This window comes from Amblyomma mixtum, chromosome 3 (genome assembly GCF_055824585.1).
Source record: "Amblyomma mixtum isolate Tamu chromosome 3, ASM5582458v1, whole genome shotgun sequence".
Classification (NCBI taxonomy): Eukaryota; Metazoa; Arthropoda; class Arachnida; order Ixodida; family Ixodidae; genus Amblyomma; species Amblyomma mixtum.
In genome coordinates, this window is record NC_143014.1 from 62,791,028 (window position 1) to 62,812,757 (window position 21,730).

General features: G+C 50.6%; 2 protein-coding genes across 2 annotated transcripts in view; both read left to right on the forward strand.

The window, feature by feature from the left end:
• Positions 1 to 6,526: 6,526 nt before the first annotated feature.
• On the forward strand, positions 6,527 to 20,082 carry LOC149350404 (uncharacterized). The gene is made up of 4 exons (XM_089575531.1): positions 6,527 to 6,765; positions 17,980 to 18,051; positions 18,113 to 19,971; positions 20,025 to 20,082. Exons 1-4 carry the CDS (start codon positions 6,703 to 6,705, stop codon positions 20,080 to 20,082), a joined length of 2,052 nt encoding a protein of 683 aa, XP_089431657.1. The 5' UTR covers positions 6,527 to 6,702.
• A 187-nt stretch (positions 20,083 to 20,269) lies between these two features.
• Positions 20,270 to 21,730, forward strand: part of LOC149350405 (uncharacterized) — a 42,540-nt gene continuing 41,079 nt past the window's right edge. The window contains exon 1 of the mRNA XM_089575532.1: positions 20,270 to 21,264. Coding sequence (XP_089431658.1) covers positions 20,309 to 21,264 — 956 coding nt within the window. The 5' untranslated portion in view covers positions 20,270 to 20,308. The remainder of the gene's footprint in view (positions 21,265 to 21,730) is intronic.

The following is a 21,730-nucleotide window of genomic DNA, read 5'->3' on the forward strand; positions in this document are numbered from 1 at the left end:
ACAAACATGGTTCAACGGGACTTCATAAAGAAATAAACGCCATTTTTGTCCAAATGTGTGTTTTGTTTTTTTTTTGTTTTTGTTTTTTTTACAACGAATGCAGTCCGCGTGACCGTAAGATTCGTTATAAGTGCGTTCTACTGCAGTTCATTGCAAGAGAACCGCCTCGGTACCGATCTCAACCTCTGGCTCCAATGCGACAGGTAGCGTTGATAAGCACCCCTTCTAGGGAAAAGAGAGTCAGTAATAAATTATGATTCCATAAACGACTAGAAACAGACGACAGTAACTACAACAATCTTCATGAGACCTTCGTGTGACCGCGCATCTATAAGGCTCCAATTTCCTTGGTTTTCCAGTCCGTTTCGCATAAGTGAGCCAATTGGTCGAAGGAGCCGGCAAGAGCATTGTAAGGTTGGCGCCATTCGATCGCCTCTTTCCATTTTAACCGGCACCGTAATAACGACTGAAAATGCCGCTCTACGAGCGGCGCGGCGAAAGCATCGCGGTCGTTAGTCTGGACGGCGTTCGCTGTTTCACTGGAAGCTCGTTTCCGTGTTTTTTTTACCAAAGTAAACGAATGGTCTCCCCTATCAGTCGAAGGTCGCGTTTCCGCCGGGTCTTCCGTGGCCGAGTGCGGATCGCCCACAGGTCTGTTGTGGGGAGAGGGAAGGGCAGCACGCGCGCCTCGCGGCTTTCTTCAAAGGGTTAGGCTCGCGGAGGGCGCGCTTGCGGTTATCGGAGGCATCGGTGCCACACGGCGTGGCGCGGTATGGACAATGCCCGGTGGCTGCGCGCCCATTTGCTAGCCTCATCTGGGAACGGTTAGCGGCATCTTACCTGCCCCGAGGGGGGTGTCGCGGTCCCTGTTGCGGGAGGGCGTTCGTCGCCGCGTTTGCAAGCTGTGTATGGCGCCAAGGCCGGGGCTTTTAGGGAGAGAGCAAAAATACATGTAGTGACGAGGCTCCTCCTGCTCGCGGCTTAAGAATAATTCAACTTCTTGCTTTTTTTTTCTTTTCGCGTGGGGAGAGAGCGCGGGGGCGCGCGATGCTCTGCCGCCATCGCGACACAGAGATTTTGGTCTCGACCGGAGCCAGGCACGCAGACCGTGCTCTCGAGTAGCCGTGGAGTGGGTCCACGGGGCGGCTGGTCAGACATCATGCTGTCATGTACATACTCCTTGTAAATAGTCGTCTGTGTACATAAAACTTATACCAGTACTCGACGAGAGTCCCTGTCTTCCTACTGGCTCAGCACTTCGTTGGAAAAAAGAAGAACGGAGGAACAACCTCTCCGTACAAAGAAGAAGAGAAAAAGAACCACCCTTTACTAGCATACCGACCCATCCGCAGCAGCAGCAGAAAACTTTTATTTAGATCTTTTAAGAGATTCGCGGATTCGAACAATCCGAAGTGCTTTTAATAGCGAAGCACAGGATTTTATACATACGAACACTAGCGCCACGCAAGTAGTAGCCAAAACCGAGAGGGAGCAACACTTCGCGATATTCACAAAGCGTGAGACTGCATTCATTCATTACTAGCATTAAGACCAAGGTTATTGTGCATAGAAAACCTTCTAGGCACTATAGGCTCCCAAAGCATCGCCGGGTGGCGCTGCTGCGTTTGCTGTGCAGCGCCATTTATTGGAGAAAAGTAAAAACTGGGACGTTGATCGCTGCTTTCACCACGCTTCTTTGCACGCGCGCTTTGTTGCACATGCACGCGCTGTCACGATGTATCGCGTGCATGGCGGCTTCAAGAAGATCGTTCAGACTGACGTGCAGTTCCGCAGTGCAAACTTAAAAGGGGGGAAACTGATTATTTGCGTCTACTGAGTGGAGCAGAGAATCGGCGACGAGGAGGCCCATTTGACTGTAAAATGCGTTTTTCAAGTCAGTAATAACGTCGTAGTGTACGACGTGTAACTAGAGGTAAGTCCACTGTATAATTATATGCTCGAAGTATGCGAAGTACTATCAGCTCTGTGAAATAAACCGAGGCACTCATTGATCGTTGTTGTTGGTTGTTGCATGCGATGCACAGGGTGATCCACTTACTTGCGAGTCGAAAGGACATGCGATCAGGGAACAGCTCGACAACACCATTGTTCACACTTGCAAACGCGACCTGCGGATGGCCTATTCGTTCGAAGCGAAAACCCTCCGGAATAACGTCCCAAGCAACCACCGATATCCTTCGGACGGCCGACAGAGGTCTGTTTCGGATGTTCTGTACGTCCGCTGAACATCCGCAAACAGCCGGTAGACGTCCGTCGGCCGTCCGAAAGGTGGCCAAAGGTATACGGTTCGACCGACGACGGACGTCCAGTTGAGTACGTCCATTGGCGGATCTTTCTCGAATATTCGCATATATGGTGCATGCGTGCTTTATTCACTCCGCGCGATGCAATAAAACCAAAAACAATTTGATGCATAGCACGCATATTTTATTGTGGTTGATGATACATCAGCAGAGCAATAGGTTATATTCGGAACATTTCTTAAATGTGACTCTTCAAATGTGGCAAGCTTGGGACACACATCCGTAATCTTCCCAACCACAGGATTCCTGAAATAAAAAAGAACGCGGCAAACATCAGTCATGTGAAACAAATGGCACAATGCAGCAGCCCAAGTTAAAAACATTGGAACCAATAGAAGTGCTGCAAGTATAACAGACAATGCACTTTAACAAACACCTCAATAAGTATAAGGCAAACAGCTCTCACTTTTCCACACCACATTTGACAATGTATCTGCTCTTTATTTATTGTCATGGGCCTTAGCGCACTAACCTGCGCAGCAGTGTACGCGACTGCGCACAGAAAGCCGCAAAGCTTCCGTTGCGAACCACTGCGAACTACACGTGCTTCCTATGGTCTGCCTTTCGCGCGTTGTCACTCTTTATACAGGCACAGTGAAACTAGCGATGCCTTAAAAATTAACAAGATGCGATAATACTCCGTCCCGCAACTTTGAAGAGGAGTGGGAATTAGCCGCGCGAGTTGAAGGCTCCCGCAGCTGTGTGATGTAGGCTCCCGAAAGTGTGAGAACAGCACACACTTGTGGAAGCCATCTCCTCGCGCTTACTGCTCCCACTGTTCTGTGAACGAATGTTATATGAGCATGCTGCATTGTCCTAGAAGCAAGTTCCAAGAAGTGTACTGGATACATACCTTCGTAGGCAATCACATGTGCACTAAGCCTTCTTTAAACCAAGGTCGACGCAGTACGGGATTCCGGTGTTCCAGAAGACCTTCAGGCGCTCCTCGTATCTTTCGAATTGCTTAAGTTACATACTACTTTCGTCCACAGACCGAAAAAAGCCACACATTATAATAACAGAGCTATAAAGCTCTGCGCGACAACACTACGCGACAAATAAACAACAGAGCTACGGAGCCGTACTGATGGATTGGATTGGACTGACCGCAAACTGACATCCATGATAATGGTGATAGCAGAATGCACGGAATTTTGATTCTTACGAATGGTTTCAATGGCAAGTTTAGCTGTCTCACAACTCCACTAATTTGGAGAAGTTTTACAAATATAAAACTATTCATTGAGTTCTTGCAAAATTCTGCAACACCTCCTTCTCCTCTTAGATAAATTTAGCTCGTTGGCGGCTCTTGCACTGCAGATAGGAGTGGAATCGCACCAATTTACGAACATCTTCGCGTCAAACTCTCCAACTGATGCAAATAAAACTGTATACATACACGAAAGACGCGAATTTTCTGTGAAATAAAAAACGTCCATACTCGTGGCCTGGGAAAATACTCGGCCTTACATCCTTCGGACGTACACCTCGTCTGTCATGCGGATATACAAAAGTGGACACTGTCCGTACGTCCGGCGGATGTACGAATACGGATATCCGAAATCGCATTGTGTTCGTACGTCCGATGGACGTCCGATCTCGGCAAAGGACGTTCGGATCTAGCTCGTACGTCCGACGGATATCTGTGGTTGCTTGGGGTTGTTCGTGCGCTTTCGAGAATTTTGCCTGCTTTGACCGCGTCTCCTGCACTCGCGCTCGGTGCTATTCGCAATGCACTACGATGACTAAGAGGATGTCGTGACGGTTTTGATGTGCACCGTAGCCGTACAAGCGTCATGATGACAGCGGCGTCAGAAAAATGCGCTAATATTGTTTGTTCGCGTTCATACCAAGCCCTGGAGTAGAGGAATGACAAAAATGAATCATTTTTGAGGATCGTTGGCCAATACCGAGTTGCTGGTAGAAGTGATAACTGCGATACAAGCAAATTTCTTCCTGATGTCCAGTGCGGCTGTCCTGTCGTCTGCTAGCTCCGCTGTTGAAGGCGTCGCGGAAATCGATCATGTCTTTATTTTATTATGAAACGAGGAACACAGTAAAACGGTGACGCGAGTAGCACCTTTACTACAGCGCTGGCCAGTTCCGAAGCGCCTCAGCTGCGGCATCGATGTGAAACGGTTAGGCTTAGCGACGACTACGGCAGCCAGGGAGCAGCGCAGTTCGTCGCTCGGCGTGTCCGCGGGCGGCGTCGTTGCCGAAAGCTCGACAGCCTCGCTGATTGCTTCAGAGGCTTGCGACTCGCAGTCGCAAGGCTGAAAAATCTAGCAGCGAGCGACTTGCCTGCGCGCTGTCTGCCACTTCTTTCGTGCACGGTAGGGACAGACCAACGTTACTAGTCTAGTAACGTTGGGACAGACTGACTGGCGCTCCGAAGAGCGCTGCCGCATACTCGCGTGTTCACGGTAAGAGTGGATCACCCTGTACATACGCTTTAGTTTTGCTTTGAAGCGAAAAGCTTCACTAGGCTCGTCAACACCGCGCTTCGCGTGGGCCACCCCTGGGCGCCGCCGCGGCGCGCCCTTACTCCTCCTCGCCACCCCCTCCCTTCTGCTCCTCGCCAACAGTTTACCCCTTGCCGCTGCTGCGCGGTCTCCGCCGCCGTCTCAAGAGAAGGTTCTTTCACAAGGCGTTGCGAGAACGCGTGAGCGGCGGCGGCGGCCACAGAACAGGCGCAGACTTTCGCCACGGAATGAAGAAAAGAAGACCCAGAAGTGGTAGCGAGGGAGTTGGCTCAAAATCTACACCGCTATCGTGGTGCTCCCAGTGCATTGTGCGCGAACTGCGACAGCCATGACGTCAAACAAAGCATAACTGCAGCTTTTCTCTTGTATATCCAGGCTTAATCAGAGCTAAGCCACAGCCAATTTTGTTGCATTACGGTCCTCGTACTACCTCCTTTTTGCTTCGCCGAGACCGCGTCTATCAACGCGAAGATTGCGCCTCGCACAACTCCTGTCGCATGTGCACACAAAGCTAGCAGGGCGTCTGCTCCGGCGGCGCCCCTACTTTCCGCGGCTCGCCGCTGCGGCGCTGGCGTCGCGCTCCCAAACTTGGGCTTGGGTTCCCTACACCACGGTCTTCGTTTCTAGCATCACTTACGCTGCAGAGAACAGTTTTCACTTATGTCTGACATACTGTTCTTGCCAGACAATGCTCAGACTGCAGTCGTGTTCTCTCTCGCGTTCAGCTTCACCCCGCCGCAGTGGCCTTAAGATCCCTACTTTACAGTGGGTTTCCTGTGATCGTCGAGTGGCCTCTGGCCGACTCCACTCTAGGTAGGGTGCCTCGATGCGGCGCTGGCGTCGAGGCCATAGAGATGTATTTTAACTTTAGCTAGCAGGCAATGATACCTGGTGTACTTTCAGCGCACTAATTTAGCCGGTACATTGCCTCCGAGATTATCTGCGGCGCGTGCGGATAATCCCGCGGATAATCTCGGAGGCCATGGGCGCTAGCGTCCCGGCACCGCTTTCTTACGAAGCCTCTGTAAGGCCTTTCACCACGGCCGATCAAGCTTGATTGCTGTAGGTAATCGAAGCGCTTTACGTTTCGTGTGTGGGATTCCACCTTAGTCGCCACAAGTTGCCGAAAATGCGCCTCTGCTGGTTAAAAGGTGCGAGGGCGAGGCAAGGCACGACGGCACGAAGAGCCTAAATGCCCTTCACCTTTTTTTCTCGTCCTGAAGCCCCAGCGTAAATTTCAACACAAATTGAAACAGTTAGCAAAGTTGGTCTGCTGTCGTGCCGAATCGCGTGCTGTCCCTGTCTTTAATGCAGCGTGTTTTCTCGATACGGATTCCAGGAAGTCTTACAAGACGCGACCCCGTCAGCAGCGAGAGAAGAACTTCCGTTCCATTTTTTTTCTGGTACAGCCCGGCTTTTACAGATCACGCATCCTGCACGGAACCATACATTCAATGCTAGTGCGCATTTGCTCGCCATGTCGTGAGAATAAAACCCCAGGCATCCGTTGGGTGCGCCTGGAATCTTGTCAGGCAACTAAAATAATTATCATCATCAAGATTAAGCATCACCTATAATTAATTTTTTACACTTCGAATTGTTCACTGCTCTTTTTTTAATGTAATTTCAATTGTTTTCTTCCACTAATCATAGACTACAGAGCGATCGGGAACACTTGCAGTTTCAATAGCAGGGAAAAAAAAATCGCTGCACGTGGCAGCATCCACCGACACCGAGGAGGACGACGGCCACGCGATTCCGCAGGTCACGCGCATTCGCGAGCAGGTCGGAATCTCGCCGGCGCTGTGCAGGCTTCGCCTACGTGTCAGCTCACTTGCTGTGGCACGTTTCCAGCAGAATGCCATGGGTGCCGCGCCATCCGTGACGTGTCCTTTATGAGAAGGCGGCGGGTGAAAGAGTCTCGCTACAAGACCGTCACCTACCAGTACCCGGACCAGGTAAGCGACAAGACGCAGGAGAAATCCTGGTCGCGGCGGCCGCATTTCGATGGAGGCGAAATTCAAAAACGCCTGGTAGCTGTGCGACGTCGCTGCACATTCAAGAACCACAGGTGGTCGGAATTAAACCGGTGTCCGCCATCTCATAGCCCGTGTGCAGCTTCGGGATGTTAAACCCCACATAGCATATGCCGTACCAGCCATTCTGCGAGATTCGATACATGCTGTTGACAGACACGCGCAGGGACTGGTATTCAAAGTCTGATACGTGCGCTGACTTTGAAGAGGCACGTCGAGATATCAGCCCCTGCGAGTGACCTGTGTGAATGTTCGTCTACGTGAGTCAGTTGACGGTTGCAAGGCATTGGTTATTTTGCCGATATGTACAGGTATTCGGAGCAATACTCCTGGAATAAGTCGGGGCCGGCGGCCCAGCACTAGTGCGTCTGAAATAATAGAGAGATTTAGAATAGGGTGACCCTATTCGCATGCGCTTAGGGTTAGGGGAACGGATTCACGTCTTCTGTCTAAAGAATATGGTCGCGGATGGCCGCTTCGCGTTGCCTGAAGGCAGCGCCATTACGGCGGAAAAGAGAAGCTTTCAGAACAAATCAGTTAATATATGTGCTGCAGTTTTTAATTTTGTAAATAAAACGACACTTAAACTGTTATAGTTACTACTAAGGAAATGCGAAAAATTATGCAAATATTTTTTTTTATAATGCCGGCATGTTCAATCCGAACCAAGACTATCCGCACAGGAAGTTGCCGCCGCTAACAGCTGATTGCCTCGGTGGGGGTGTCTTGCTTTTTGTGCATAAGTTCTGCGCTCGCTTTGCCGCAAGCTGTACAAGAAATGTTTTTCATTTTTTTTTATTGTTTGCCACGTGCAGCGCTATCTCGGGCGGAACCGCCAATGGTAACTCTCGCAAATGTTATTATTTTCAGCTTTCTTTACGTCCGCGGAGGCGGGAGTAAAACATACTGCGTAAATAAGGAAAGCGTGTTTCCGGTATGGCAATTCTTTGTGACCCCTTTTTAATACCAAAATCTGAAAGCCTCTTTGTGATCAGTAGTTCGAACCCCCCGCGCTTTCTGACGTCAATCGACGCGTACCCGCTAAGCCTAGCACCTCTGTAAACACGGAAGCTATCTGAAAATTTGGCGTCTTCTATCGTTAAAATTTTGTGGTTCAGGCAACTTCAGCCAAAGCGAAAGCTTCGTGCGCCTTTAGTTGGCCGTGAGCCACAGAGTAGCGGCAACGACGAATCTGTGACGAAGCGAGAGGTCCCGCTGCGACGGGCACCACGATGTTGACCGAATGTAAAGCGGCGTTGGGGCGCACGCTATATCGCCGATTTACCGTTAGCGTCGCCCGCTCACCTAAACACTCAAGGGCCGTTCGCGTTCTGAGCATGCGCAGTAGCGTCCCGCTATTCCCCTATGCCCCAAAGCGATAGAGTGACCCTATACTAAAACTCTCTAATCTGTAGTAAACAGACGTCACACCATAGTTACCGTGGCGGGAAAACTGCCCCCGATCCTTTATTGATGCTTTATTGATTGGGCGCAGCATGTCATACAGTGCCACCCACACTACATCCCCCTTTCTCTAAGGAATCACTCCACAAGTCCAGTTTTCTAGGGAGAACTATTCTACGCCCGTACCGAATGCACGGAGGATCAGGACAGCGCAGGGTCTGAACAGTCATACAGGGCGATGCTGGTTCTGGTGCCTCTTGAATGTGCTTGGGTGTTTCCTGCTTCAGAATATCCATGGCAGTCTCTTCCCCTCCATGAGTCAATGACGCAGACGACCCATAAGGCACCAGATGATGCCTGTTTCGGACCAGGACCCCTCCTGTCGTCTCCACGACGTAGCTGCAATGCCACTGACCAGGGCTCAGCACCCTCGCAGCACACTGGACGTCTGTCACCTATACGTCCTGACCCGGTCGCAGATCCGGAAGGCTTCTGACTCCGTGATGGCGATTGAAGTCTGTTGTCTGTATCTGCCATGCAGCTGTATCACGTTCACGGACCACAGCTGTGTCAGGCCACTGTGGTTCCAACTTTGAGGCTTTGGCAGCGTGGTCGGGAGGCATCTCCCCATCACCAGCTGAGCCAGGCTAAAGCCAGTTGTTCCTGGTGTGTCTCGATAAACGAGCAAGGCCATGTAGTGGTCATCATTCTTACACCACAGCACAGTGCATTCGACTTCTCTACTTGACTGAGGAAATGCTGGTCTGCTGGTGTGTAGAGCAAATCGATATTCTCCTGCGAAGTCGGCAAACTCGCGACATGAAAACTGCAATCCGTTATCGCTACACAACACCTCCGGGATCCCAAAGCAAGCTAAGACTTCGTAACACAACAATGACTGCCTTACTTGAAAACCCTCGAAGTGTCAGCACTTCGGGAAAGCGAGAGTAATAGTCTACCAAAACCAAGAAGTCTTGACCCTCGTAATGGAAGAGGTCTGTGACGACCTGCTGCCATGGGAGTCCCGGTGTTGTTGGTGGCAACATAGGCTCAGCACGTTGCTGCCTCACCATAGCGCACTGCTTACAAGCTTCAACTTCCTTGATCCTGTGGGCGAGCCCGAGCCACGAAACAGATTCCTGGGCCCTTGTTTTCGAGCTGACCACACCTAGGTGTCCTTCACGAATCAACTGCAGGACATCATCTTGAAGTGCTGTCGGAACAGCAACTCTTCCTCCCTTTAACAGGAGAGCATCAGCAAGGGTGAACTCGCCCCGGTACTTTCAATATGGTGCGAGGTGCTCTGGTAGTTTTGACTTCGCTGGCCAACCATGGTCACAGAACCTGGCCAAAGCAGAACATATCCTGTCCATTGCTTGGTGCTTTCGGATGGTTTCCAGGTTCAGAGGCACAGATTCTTGTACTGCATCTACAAAGAAAGCAGTGTACTGCTCAACAGAGTTAGTCTGCAAATTCTCTTAATATAGAAGCCGAGCTCTTGACAGCGTGTGTTGGCTGTGACCAGTAGCCTGCCAGGAACATAGCTGATGCTATACTAATATCGCGTAAGTTTAAGCCGCAGACGCTGTACTCTGGGCGGCAAGAGGTGAACGTCCATTGTGCCCAAAAGAGCTGCAAGTTTCTTAGTTTTTTCAGCACTACAAAAACGAGGACACAGAAAGAAAGAAGTACACACGACGGGCGCTGACTCCAACTAACTTTTTAGACCTCAACATCAAGCTCAGACACAATTGTGTTTGCGGGTGTTCCTGCCCTAGAGCTGATTTCTTACCTTTTGATTCGGCAGTCAAAAAGGTCACGAGAGCTACTGCGACCCTTTCCCTGGAATCCACCCTCCTCACTCACATGATGCAGGCAAGCTTTCAGGGCGTGGTAACTGGACTGCGCAAAGCAGGGTTCCCTGACCACATATTGACAGCGGTGACCGAGACACTTGCAGAAAGTTAAAGGGAGACCAAAGAAAGCAAGGAGACAACATCATAGCAGCACCAAGCCAGTGGTTATCCCCTACATTCATAGGGTGTCCCAAAGCCTGAAAAGGGTTGGCAACAAGTACGGTGTGCCGCTGGTCTTTTCTAGGCTAATTTGGCCAAGATGTGCCCCAAGGCCAGCAGTTGCAGCCCTGACAGTTCCGGCTGCGGGACGAAGCGCACAAAGCCGTACATGCGCTGTGCCACGGGTGTGGTATATGAAATCCCCCTTAAATGTGGCAAAATATATGTCGGGCAGACTGGCCGCTGTGTGAACGAACGTGCCAGGGAACATGAACATTCACTTGGCGACGTTTCCGTCTCATTTGAAAATCTACCCGCCCACTGCCACTCCTGCAAAGATGAGAACGATCAAAACTGTGACGCACGACTTGAGCGTATCAAAATTCTAAGCAGAAGTAAAGACAGATTAGGAAGCGAATTGTCCAAAGCATTTTTTATCAAAGGCGGCGACACGTGTGTCAGCGCCACATCAGTCTCCCTGCAAGAGAGCCAATATCGATAATTGAATAGATGACAGCATGTAGTCTGTACTCTCTAACCTACCGGAAATTTCCCAACTGCATGCGCTCTGGTCCTTCATTGTGTATAAATGTTGAATGTGTCAGCTTCATTAAAGTTAGCTGGAGTCAGCGCCCGTCCTGTTTACTTCTTTCTTTCTATGTCCTCGTTTTTGTAGTGCTGAAAAAACTTCCAAGAAACCATGCTTCACCAACTAGCCCCACGTGTTTTGTTAAGTAGAGCTGTAAGTGGGTGATCAGTCTCTACTATAAACTGCAGGCTTCTTACGAACTCATCGAAACGTTGCATAGCCCATGTCACTACAAGGGCTTCCTTCTCTGTCTGGCTATACCTTTGTTCAGCTGCAGTCAGCGAACGAGATGCAAAGGCGACGGCGCGCCTTTCACCTGAGGGTTGGTCTTGCACGAGGCCTGCACCGAGTCCGTAGGCGCTTGAGTCGGCAGAAATCACTGTGTGGCACTCTGGATGATAGCAGGCCAATGCAGATGTCTGAGGAAAGCATGTTCTTCACCTTTTCAAAGGTGACTTGCTGAGGTACATCCAAAGACCAAGTGCACTTCTTGCACAACAGCTCCCGAATTGGGGTCACGATGTCAAACAGGTGAGGCAGGAACCTTGCAACGTAGTTTACCATGCCTAGAAACCTGCGGACACCCCCAACATCAATGGGTGGCTCCATTTTCTTAACAGCTTCAACTTTTGTCGGATCTGGCAAAATACCATTTGCTGACACTACTCCGAGAAAGTCAACGCTTGATACTCCGAACTTGCACTTTTCCTTTTTGAAAGTGAGTCCAGCTTCCCTAAGGCGGTCGAGCACTTCGGCCAGTGTTTTGTCATGCTCCTTGCGATCGCTGCAGAACACTAACAAGTCATAGATCATGTTGACAACTTCCTCTTGCCCTTCGAGAATATATGACATCTGTCTCTGAAAGCACTCAGGTGCAGAAGTTATTTCAAATGGGAGTCAACAAAAACAATAGTGCCCAAAAGGTGTTATAAAGGTTGTCAGTTCTTGGCTTTCTCCTTAGCATTTCCCAGCAAACCCAGAACCTCTTCAACAGTTCGGAGCACGTGCCGCTCTCAGAGAATGACTTTGTTGAGTTTCGTCAGGTCAACGCAAAGACGATAGCTACCAGAAGGTTTAGGCACCACCACTAGACCAGCACACCATAGCATAGGAGTTGTGACCTTGTGTATAACGCCCTGTGCTTCCATTCTGTCGTGTTCAGACTTAACTACCTGGTGGGGAGGGATCGGGATCCTCCTTGCAACGTTAAGTGAATATGGCACCGCATCTGGCTGTAGACGAATAGTATAAGGTTCACGAAGTTCACCCAGACCTCCGAACAATTGCTGTGCGTTGCTCGTAGAGACAGGACAGTCTCCGTTCCTCTTCTCTCTGTCGCTGACGCCATCCAACTGCTTGAATAGCGAGGAATCCTAGTAACGGTACAAGCTGAGAACGCACCACATACACTTTCTGCATGGATGACTTGCATTTCCACTTTAGAGTAGCTGTGAACGTCCCCAGGACAACAAGTGGTCGACCACCTGGGCCTGGCCCATGAGCTCACCTTCTTGCACTTCAAGACGCGACGGCAATCCGGCGAACGTACCGGGTACTATGGAGACTTCAGCACCACTGTCCATCTTTAGGCGCGCCATTCACCTGCACCTCGATGTACTTCGCGTTGGGGCGCTGTGCTGTCACAGCATGCAGTTCTACGGAGCTCGCGGAAGGTTTCTGTCGTTTTTCCCCGAAGAACGCTTCTTCTTAAGACAGACGCTTTCGAAGTGACCGTTTTTGGAGCAGAAATTGCAAACTGACCGACGAGCAGGGCAGTCGGTGCGCGGATGTGGACCACGGCCGCAGAAGGGGCACTTGCTTCTTCCGGGCTGCCTCCGATTTGTTTTTGCGAAAGCGAGCCGCGTCAACTGCAAGTGGCGACAACGAATCCCCACCGTCGCGAGCTTGTCGCTCGTTTTCAGCGTCTTCATACGTTCTGGCGTGTGTGAGAGCTTGCAGTGTCATCTGCGGGTTTCAACAGATTTGGTCGGAGCGCTTCCGAGCTTCCGATCGGTCAGCCCAACCACAAACCAGTCGCGTGCAAGTCTCGCTTCGACTTCCGCTGATGGATAGTTGGTTGCTACGTTTCACCAACGTTTTGAGAAAGTGAAAAACGGTCAATTTCCTCCCCCGCCTGCTGTGTGCGGCGATGAAAGCGAGCCGACTCGTACAATCCGTTGAGCGGGAGTGCGAAATGATCAGTGAAAGCTTTTTTTACGGCTGCGACGTTCTTGCAGTCGGCTTCCCCGAGCGTGGTCGACGCGAGAATCTCGCGCGCACTCGGTCCCATGCAGTAAAGCATCGAGCGTACCTGGACTTCGGGAAGTGCTGCGTAGAGTCCTGTAGCGAACGCGTAGTCCTCGAATTGCCAAAGCCACGCAGGCCAGGCACTTGGGTTGTGTGGGTTTTCAAAGTCACACGGCGACGGTGCATGACGCTGAACTAAGCCTTGGACTATCGGCGGAGCTGTCGTTGCGGCAGCCGCTGGTGCTGGGAGGTCGATTTTTGTGTCTTCGTTCATGACTGGCACTGAGCGGCAGTAGCCTAGACGTGCGGGGAACCACTTAATGGAATTGGAGTCTTCACAGAAACTTACGTTTCTGCCACTTCTGACACCAAGCAGCACACGACACACCATTTTTACCGTGGCTAGAGTAGCAGCACTGTACCGTGGCGGGAAAAGTGCCATCAGTGTTGCCACCTCTGTTTTCTTGCATTTCGTCAAAATGAGTTTCAAAATCTGCTAAATATTTTCGAAAGACACCAAAATAGATATGCACTTCGATGCCAAATGTAAAAATACTTGCACTGCGTCGTTTTTTGGTTTATAAATGCAAACAAATGTAGCGAAACAGTGTCAGAGCTACGATCACAACAAGTGGTTAAGCAAAAACGAAACCAGAATGCGCAGCCAGGCGCAGCGTCGTTTGAAGCGGCGTCTGCTTGTGTGCGTATCGTTACCAGTCATGAGCATGAGGTCAAGGAATAGGTGTCATATTTTATCCCGCATCGTTTTGCACTTGCTGCCTCATCAGCGAGCGTTCCTGGCAGTAATTATGTTTAAAGGCGTGAGTGAAGAAAAACAAACATAAGTTGGCTGTAAGGTAATTCGATTTTCCTCAAATGCACAGTCCGCAATAAACTGTATAAAAAGTCCTCCACAAGCTGCCATTCTTCATGGGTTTATTGTATATAAACATTAGGAGATAGCAACAAGGGTTACCGAGTACATCAATCACATTGCTTGAGTAATTACAAGGAAAAAACACGACTAGCCCAAAGCAATTCTGTGCGAGCATTGAAGCAAAGCCACGGAAAAACTGTGACGCGAAACATAAATGCATCAGCATCTTCAGCTTCGTTACCATCTGCAGGTGAAGTGGCTGATACGTAGCACTTCTGGAAGTTGATGGTTCACTCTGTCCACTGTAACTGGTATCATTTCCAATGAGTCGGGTGACTTTTTCTGGAAGTTGGTAGTGAAAACATCCTTTACCGTGCCTCTTCAGCCCCGCTCTGATCACCATAATGGCGTCGAATGTAGCTGGCGCGAGCCTGTTTCGCAATTTTGTCTTGAGCAAGTTCATCTGGCTGAACGATCTTTCAACTTCCGCGTTCGAGTAATGTAGGACCAGCATTGAGACACCAAACTCCGCTACTTCGCTGAAGAGGTTCACGCCAGAAGGGTCTATAATTTTTACTTCGCAGTTGAGGTATTCGTCCATGCGACAGTCGCACTGCTCTTCGATTGGCTGGAGGTACACCTACCGCTTCCATCAGTGGGACTGACAGGCTTCAGTACACACAAGGCTCTTTCTACTGGCAACGTTTTTTAACGTTTCAACGTTGTTAGGAAGCCTCTGCCGTATTTGCACGATGAGGGAAACCAGGAACTTTATGCATCTCTTTGTTAACATGTCTTCGTCGTCTGTACTAAAGCCCGCTTCATTCATTTCTTGTATGTGCTTTTCGAACAAGTAGCCCAAGTACGGTTTTGGGTCTACGCAGTCTTCTACTTTTGTCTTCACTGCGTCGACGTGTACAGTTGGAAGCAACATTTATTTTATTAGGTTAGACAAAAGTAACACGAGGTCTTCCAGCAGCTTTGTCTGGTCCACAGTATTCGCTTCAAAAGACTTGCGCACTCTTTGTATTTCCACGAGTATTGGCTTTAGAAATAGCAAATAAGCTCTGTTCGCGTCGGCACACTACATGGAGTGGAGCACATCCGCGCCATAGCATTTTTCCGTCAACCTAACTACTTGGAAGTGCGTCTTCAGCTCCTCCCACTGGTCCAGCACTCGTTCCACAGCTGTCGCGATAGTAAGCCATCTAGTCGAGCAAGCACCTTCAAAGGCGCTTCTCCGCTGTTCAGCTAGAGACCAAAAAGTTTCTTGTACGCTTGCTGCCGCTATGAGGACCTAGTGAACCAAATGTAAGTTTCGTTCACAAGGTAATCTAAGCTTCTTGGGAGTCTCGCACACCGGCTGATGTCGCCCGCTGGAACGAATGGCAGACGCAGCGAATCAAAACCAAATGGGGAGCATATGAACCTTGAACTGTTGACAGACGCCGGTATTTACGCCTGTCATAACGCTCGCGTTGTCAGTCCCGATACCAACAAGATTTTCCAATATCAGCCTGTGATCGTCCAGTGCACATTGTGCATGCTCTCAACAATGCTGCACACATCTCATGTTTTTAGCTCACACAGGGACAGGAATGTTTTTACAATTGACGAGACTGCTTCACAGTGGTAAATGACACATATTGACAAATACTTTGTTACTGAGAGGTCATTTTATTCGTCAACAATGATGCTGCATTTGCTGTTGATGGAAGCTCCTCTTTAACGTGCGGCTACAAAACGTTTTTAAGCACTGCAGCGCATTTTGTCCTCTTCATTAGGTAGCCTTTGGCAGCCGCACTGTCTGGGAATGATTTCTTGATAATGCTGCAGTGTTCAGATATGAACAACGCCGCCCTAACCTCTGCTGTACTCGCTGCATCGATCGCTTTCAGTTCTTTTCGGGAAGGTAATCTTCTTTTACGACGGGTCTAATATGCTAGCAGCATTCTGGTGCTTTTTTGTATCGTTGTGCGCCTTCAGGTCGTTGCATTTGGATCCAAGTTGGCACCGGCAGAATTTACGTTCGGCAACCTTACATCCATTGGGGGCTGTCTTGCAGAGAAGCCAGCTGCTCAGACCCGGGTCTTTAAGCGTCTCGAAACTTTTGAGCGTACTTCACTTTTGGCGTTCTTGGCATGACAATCTCCCATGCACGTACAGTCTTTGTCAAAAGTACCCAGGCTGCATGGTTTGCTTCTCGCTCGTACAGTAGAGCCCTACAGCTTCCCTGCAGCTGAAATCGTTAAAGGTAAGGACTGGGGGTCTTCTTACCTTCCAACGCCTTTTGGTCTCTAGGAAAGCCACAAGGGCTCCACTATACAAGCTAGAAGCAAACCATGCAGCCTGGTTACTTTTGACAAAGACGGTACGTACCGTCTGGGATATGTTATATTTTCTGGCGTAGCGCCGCAGACAATGCTGATATACCAAGCGGACTGATTTATTCTGCACGGAAGCAAGGGGAGGGAGGAAGCACTGCGAGAGGGCGTTCAAAGCGTAGAGAGACACTTTGAATGCTGGCGCCGAGCTAACCTGCGAGATAGGGTAGCAACAGTGATCGAGGCGCCCATGCGCCGGCGGCGTGTCTCGCCTCGCCTCGCCTCGCAGGGTCGATGCACGGGATCATGCGTGGCATCAGTTTACACCCTACAGCAGCCAGGTGCGATGAGGCGCAGGCTACGAATCTCTCCGTGGGCTTCTTCGAGGCACATGCCAACTGGCCAGCCAACGAGCAGGCTGCCGGCGCCGCTGCTAAATTCCCTGCCGCGCACATAACCCGCGGGCCACTTTTTTTTACTAAAGCCCAATGATAATTTCTCCACTTTTTTTTACTAAAGCCCAATGATAATTTCTCATTTTGTTCAGATCCACTACAAATGCGCTTAAATAGCCTGAAATCCGCTAAAACAATGAGACCCACCTATTAAAGATTCAAAATCCGCTAAAAATCTGCTAGCCGCTAGACATTTTCCCCCCAAGGGGTAACAAAAGTCGCTAAGTTTAGCGAAAAAACCGCTAAAATGGAAACACTGGCTGCTTTCGAGCTTTGAATCCAAAGAGTTAATATCTGATTCACGCTTGCTATATTGCTCCCCCTTAAGGAGGCATAATAAATAAACATGTAGGATGCGGTATGTCATACAGCGTCACCTACATTACATAATCCAAGCTACGAAATTATCAGGCCTGCGCTACGAATAGTGAGTTTTTCAGATTTTATTCGCAATGGTGTGATTATTATTTTTTCCCAATTTCTACCTGTTTATTGCATGCGCCTCATACCCGTCGCGAAGGCTCATTTTGTTTGCTACTGGCTTTCCGCTAAATGGGCTCTAGGTTTCGCGTATTCGAGCCGGACCACAACGGCCGCGTTTCGATGAAGACGAAATTTTTTTGTAGCGAGATTTCTCTGCACCACGGATGCGGACGGTATGCCAAAGATGACTGTGAAGCCGAGGCAGTCGAAATCCGGAGCTGCCCATCACAGCGTTGCTTGCATCCGCTCCGTCGGCTTTGGCATGGAAGGAGCCACTGTACTAAATTTTGCATGCATTTAAAGATAACACATGTTCAGCGTCACCTAGTTAACGCTATTCCGTGTTTCACGACACCTCATTGGAAAATGTTGAAGATACGCATACCTGGCATAATGAAGCGTATTACACCACCTAGGTCTAGCGCCAACTTTGATTTCCGTGGAGGAAACTACGGGACCCTGCCGACTTTTGAAGTGTCTACGCGCTACCAGCTGTCTCTAAAAAACAAAAGACGAGTGTTGAACTCGTCGATTCCGCGAGAACTGAGAACATGGAACATGCAAACTTTCTCTCACCCCATGTTTTTCTGAAAGGCTGATTTTCATTCCTTTCAACTTATAAAACAGTGACCGCTTTCTTTGGTGGCCAATGTCATTGATATCTGTATCCCCAATATAGTTCTAGCCTTGAAAGCAACCTCGTTGAAAGCAAGTGAAAATGCTGAAATCTCCTAAATCGCAGGATGCAGCGGCGACGCTGATACAGGCGGCCTACCGTGCCCACCTCGCGCGAAGGAAGGCAGATATGCTAAGGGTAAGGTTAACACAAAGTGTCTGCCGCCAAGCGCACGCCAATGGAGTCCCTTCTCTTCCAGCGGCTACAGCATCACCGCGGAACGCGCACCAGCCGCGTGGAGGCGCCCGGCAGGAGCGCTTCAGTCGCCGCTGGTGCCTTCAGACTGCTCGACTACGACGGCAGCCATCGCCACGCGGCGGTCTCAAGACCGCGAGGGCACAGGCGCTACGGGCGATTTGTAAACCACGATCGACGATGGAACCCTCCGAGCTCTAGCGGCAGCAGCAGCAGCTGCAGTCGGGATCAGTGGGCGGAAGAGACTTTCCGCCGCGGTCGTGCGAGAGGCACAAGTTACGATCCGCGACCGACGAATGAGAACAATTCTCCACATGCACGAGATGTGGTGAACTCTGAAGAGCATGCTCGCTCAGCAGGGAGCGACATTGGTGGTAACGTGAGAACTAGGGGCCGCAAAGCCGGGCAACCAAATCGGAGCAGCTCTTCAGAACCTTCCGGCAGTGAAGGCTATTTCCCTGGAGGTCGGGGGGCATTCAGGGTGCCACGCCCCCGTGGTTTTGAGCGTCCCTTAACTGATGAATCGCGAGCTCGTTACCTACGGACAGAAAGGTATGAAGGTGACCACTCGAACACGAACGCCTTTATTTCTCCGTTACAACTTCGTGGAGGCATACGCATGCGCAGAAGGGAGTTCACGAGGAGCGAAGAAGCATGCTGCCGCGCACACGGTGCACGGAATGTGCGCACGGCGTACGAAAGAAGCCAGAGTCACGAGTCTGCATACACAGAAGATCAAAGTTCAAACGAGTCCCTCCTTTCGGACAACACCCGGTCTAACACCCGGTCGTTCAACGAGAGAAATCGTCATTACCAGGAGAAACGAACAGAAAGGCACGTGCATGGAAAAGAGACACCCGACGAAGAGCCACGCGCATCTCACGCCAAAACTGACATGCGGGGATCCCTTGCAGAAGCTGTGTACCTGCCAGAAGACCCTTCGCTGACAGAAAGGTGGGTCCTGAGTCAAAACTTCCGTGCACCAGAAAATCAGCCTCTGCAGGCTGAAAGCGCGGCTGATCCCGTGTTCTTATTTGGGTACCCTGCTTCGCCACCCATGACATCAACCCCGAAAGCTGATACGAAAAAAACACCAAACAGAACTGTGGAGAATGTACAAGGAGCTTCCGTCGACGGCTCTTCCGAAGACACTTCACCACCGCTGGAGAGGAAGCACCTCCGGTTTGTGTCACATACTCATTCAGCCGAACACGGAGCCAGACGAAGTTACAAGGACATAGTCAGGGAAGAGGAAATGAAAAAATCTGCGACCGCCTTTAGATATGTATTTCGCAGATGCCGAGGAAGGTGTCCTCCTACGCCTAGAATTTTCTACGTTCCCTCCTCCGATGACGAAGACGACGAATGCGGACTTCCCGCAGCCTGCTTCGAGAAAACGATGTACCACCCTAACAGGGAGAGGAATACTCGGCGTCCAGAAGTCGTTCGTGGCGAGTGTGGAGCTCCGGGAGATTACATTAGGGAAAAGGTGAAGCATGGTGCCAGTGAGAACAGGGGCCTGCTTGAACAAGTGGGCCGCGACGAGTGTAGCGAGGAAACTAATGACCGCCGAATCAGAGAGAAAAGGGTGGTGATTACAGAAATTGGCCCCGCCCACTGTAGAGCCCCTGCTTTCGACCTTACTGAAAGCATGGACCGACGCATCAGCGAGAAGAAGGAATGGTGTGCAGAAGCGGACCGTCACGAGTCCATAGATCCTGGTCCCGACATCGTGGAGAACATGGACCGTCATTTAAGCGAGAGCAGGCGGTGGCGTGCACAGCTAGGCCGTGACCAGTGCAAAGACCCTACTTACGACTTTACAGAAACACTGGACCATCGCACAAGAGAAAACAGGGGACGGTGTGCAGCAGTGGCCCGTGACGAGCGCAGAGCTCCTCTTGCGGATTATGCAGAAGGGATGGATCATCACATGAGCGACAGAAGGGGGCGGCGTACAGAAATATTCCGTAACGAGTGTAGAGCTCCGGGACATGACTTTGAGGTCATGGACCGTCGTGTTAATGAGAACAGGTGGCGGCGTACAGAGTTTGTCGAGAACCAGTGTAAAGTCCCTGCGTTTAACTTTCCGACAACGATGGACCGTCACTTTGGCGGGAACCGAGGGCGACGAACAGAAATCGACCACGACGAGTGCACTGCTGCAGTATCTGACAACGTAGAAACAGTGGGACATCTAATGGTCGAGAAAAGGGGGCGGCGTGCGGAAGTGCTCGGTGACGAGTGCAGCTCTCCTAGACCAGACTTCATGGATACAACGGATCGCCGTGTCATCGAGAACAAACAGCGGCTTATAGAAGCAGTCAGCGACCAGTATAGATCCCCTGTATCCTACTTTGAGGAAGTTATGGATCTTCACATCAGCCAGAACACCGGACGGCGCACAGAAGAGGGGCGCGACCAGTGCAGCGCTCCCGTAGCTGACAATGTTGAAACAATGGGCCATCGTATGGGCGAGGAAAGACAGCGGCGTTCAGAAGGGGGCCTTGACGAATGCAGAGTTCCTGGACCCTATTTTGCGAGGGCGATGGACCGTTGTATCAGCAGGAACACGGGTCAGCGTAGAGAGGTAGGCCGCGACCAATGCAGAGCACCCGCATACCGCTTTGCAGGAACGATGGACCGCAATATCAGCGCGAACATGGCGCGAGGTACAGAAGTTGGACAACACACACGACAGCGCTCACATACGGTGAACGCGTTTTACCCAGGACAGAAGAAAATCGCGTGGGACGATGCTTGTCCCAGACGTGAATCTTTCCCGCGAAACGAGGCAGATGAGGCGGAGAGAGTGTTCACGAAAGGCTCGTGGCCTCTCGTGGGAGAACGCGATATGGGGAATATTCGTCCACAGCGAAAAAAATGGATTGCCAGCGCTCACGAAGGCAGTGGTGACCAAGGACCTACCTCAGCTGACCCTGGACATGTGCCGTCTGCAGCATCTGGGCTGCGAAACGCTTCGCGCCTAAACGCTACCCAGTTGGAAGACGCCGCTCGCGAGCAAAAAAAGACTGAGTTTCGCGCATGCCACACATCGCTAAACTGCCTGGCTGCGAGTGAGCAAAACGACCCGTTCTACTGGAGTCCTCTGAGCAATATTTTGCCGCCGCTGACTACAAAGACAGCCGACGAGCGGTGAGTAAAATTTATTTCCAGGCCGTCCATTTGTGCGCCGTTTTAAGTTAACACACCATCGAAGTTTTGCCCGGTTTGGTGCGAAATATATGTAAGAAAGATGCAGAATGGCGAGCTAGGCGTCTAAGAGGTAAGGCATTTCTGCTTTGCAGACGCTGAGACAACCGTCCTGGTCAACAGCTTGACCCCCCTTCCCCCTTGGTCGGCATTGTGCTTTGCCCTGTGCGCCGTCTATCCGATGAGGGAAGCTCCACTTAGCGCTGTTTGAGTCGCGTCACCCCCCATAACACGTGCATACGCTGAAAATCACGATATCGATATCGCGTTAAACGATGCGTTCTGTATATGCATGTTACGCAGTTGCTCGGCCCTCGTTTCCCGGCTTGATCCCCCATCCAGCTGCGATGTGTCCCTCTGTGGCTTTCCAACGGCGAGCGCACCAAGAGGTGTCGAGAACTCAACTAAT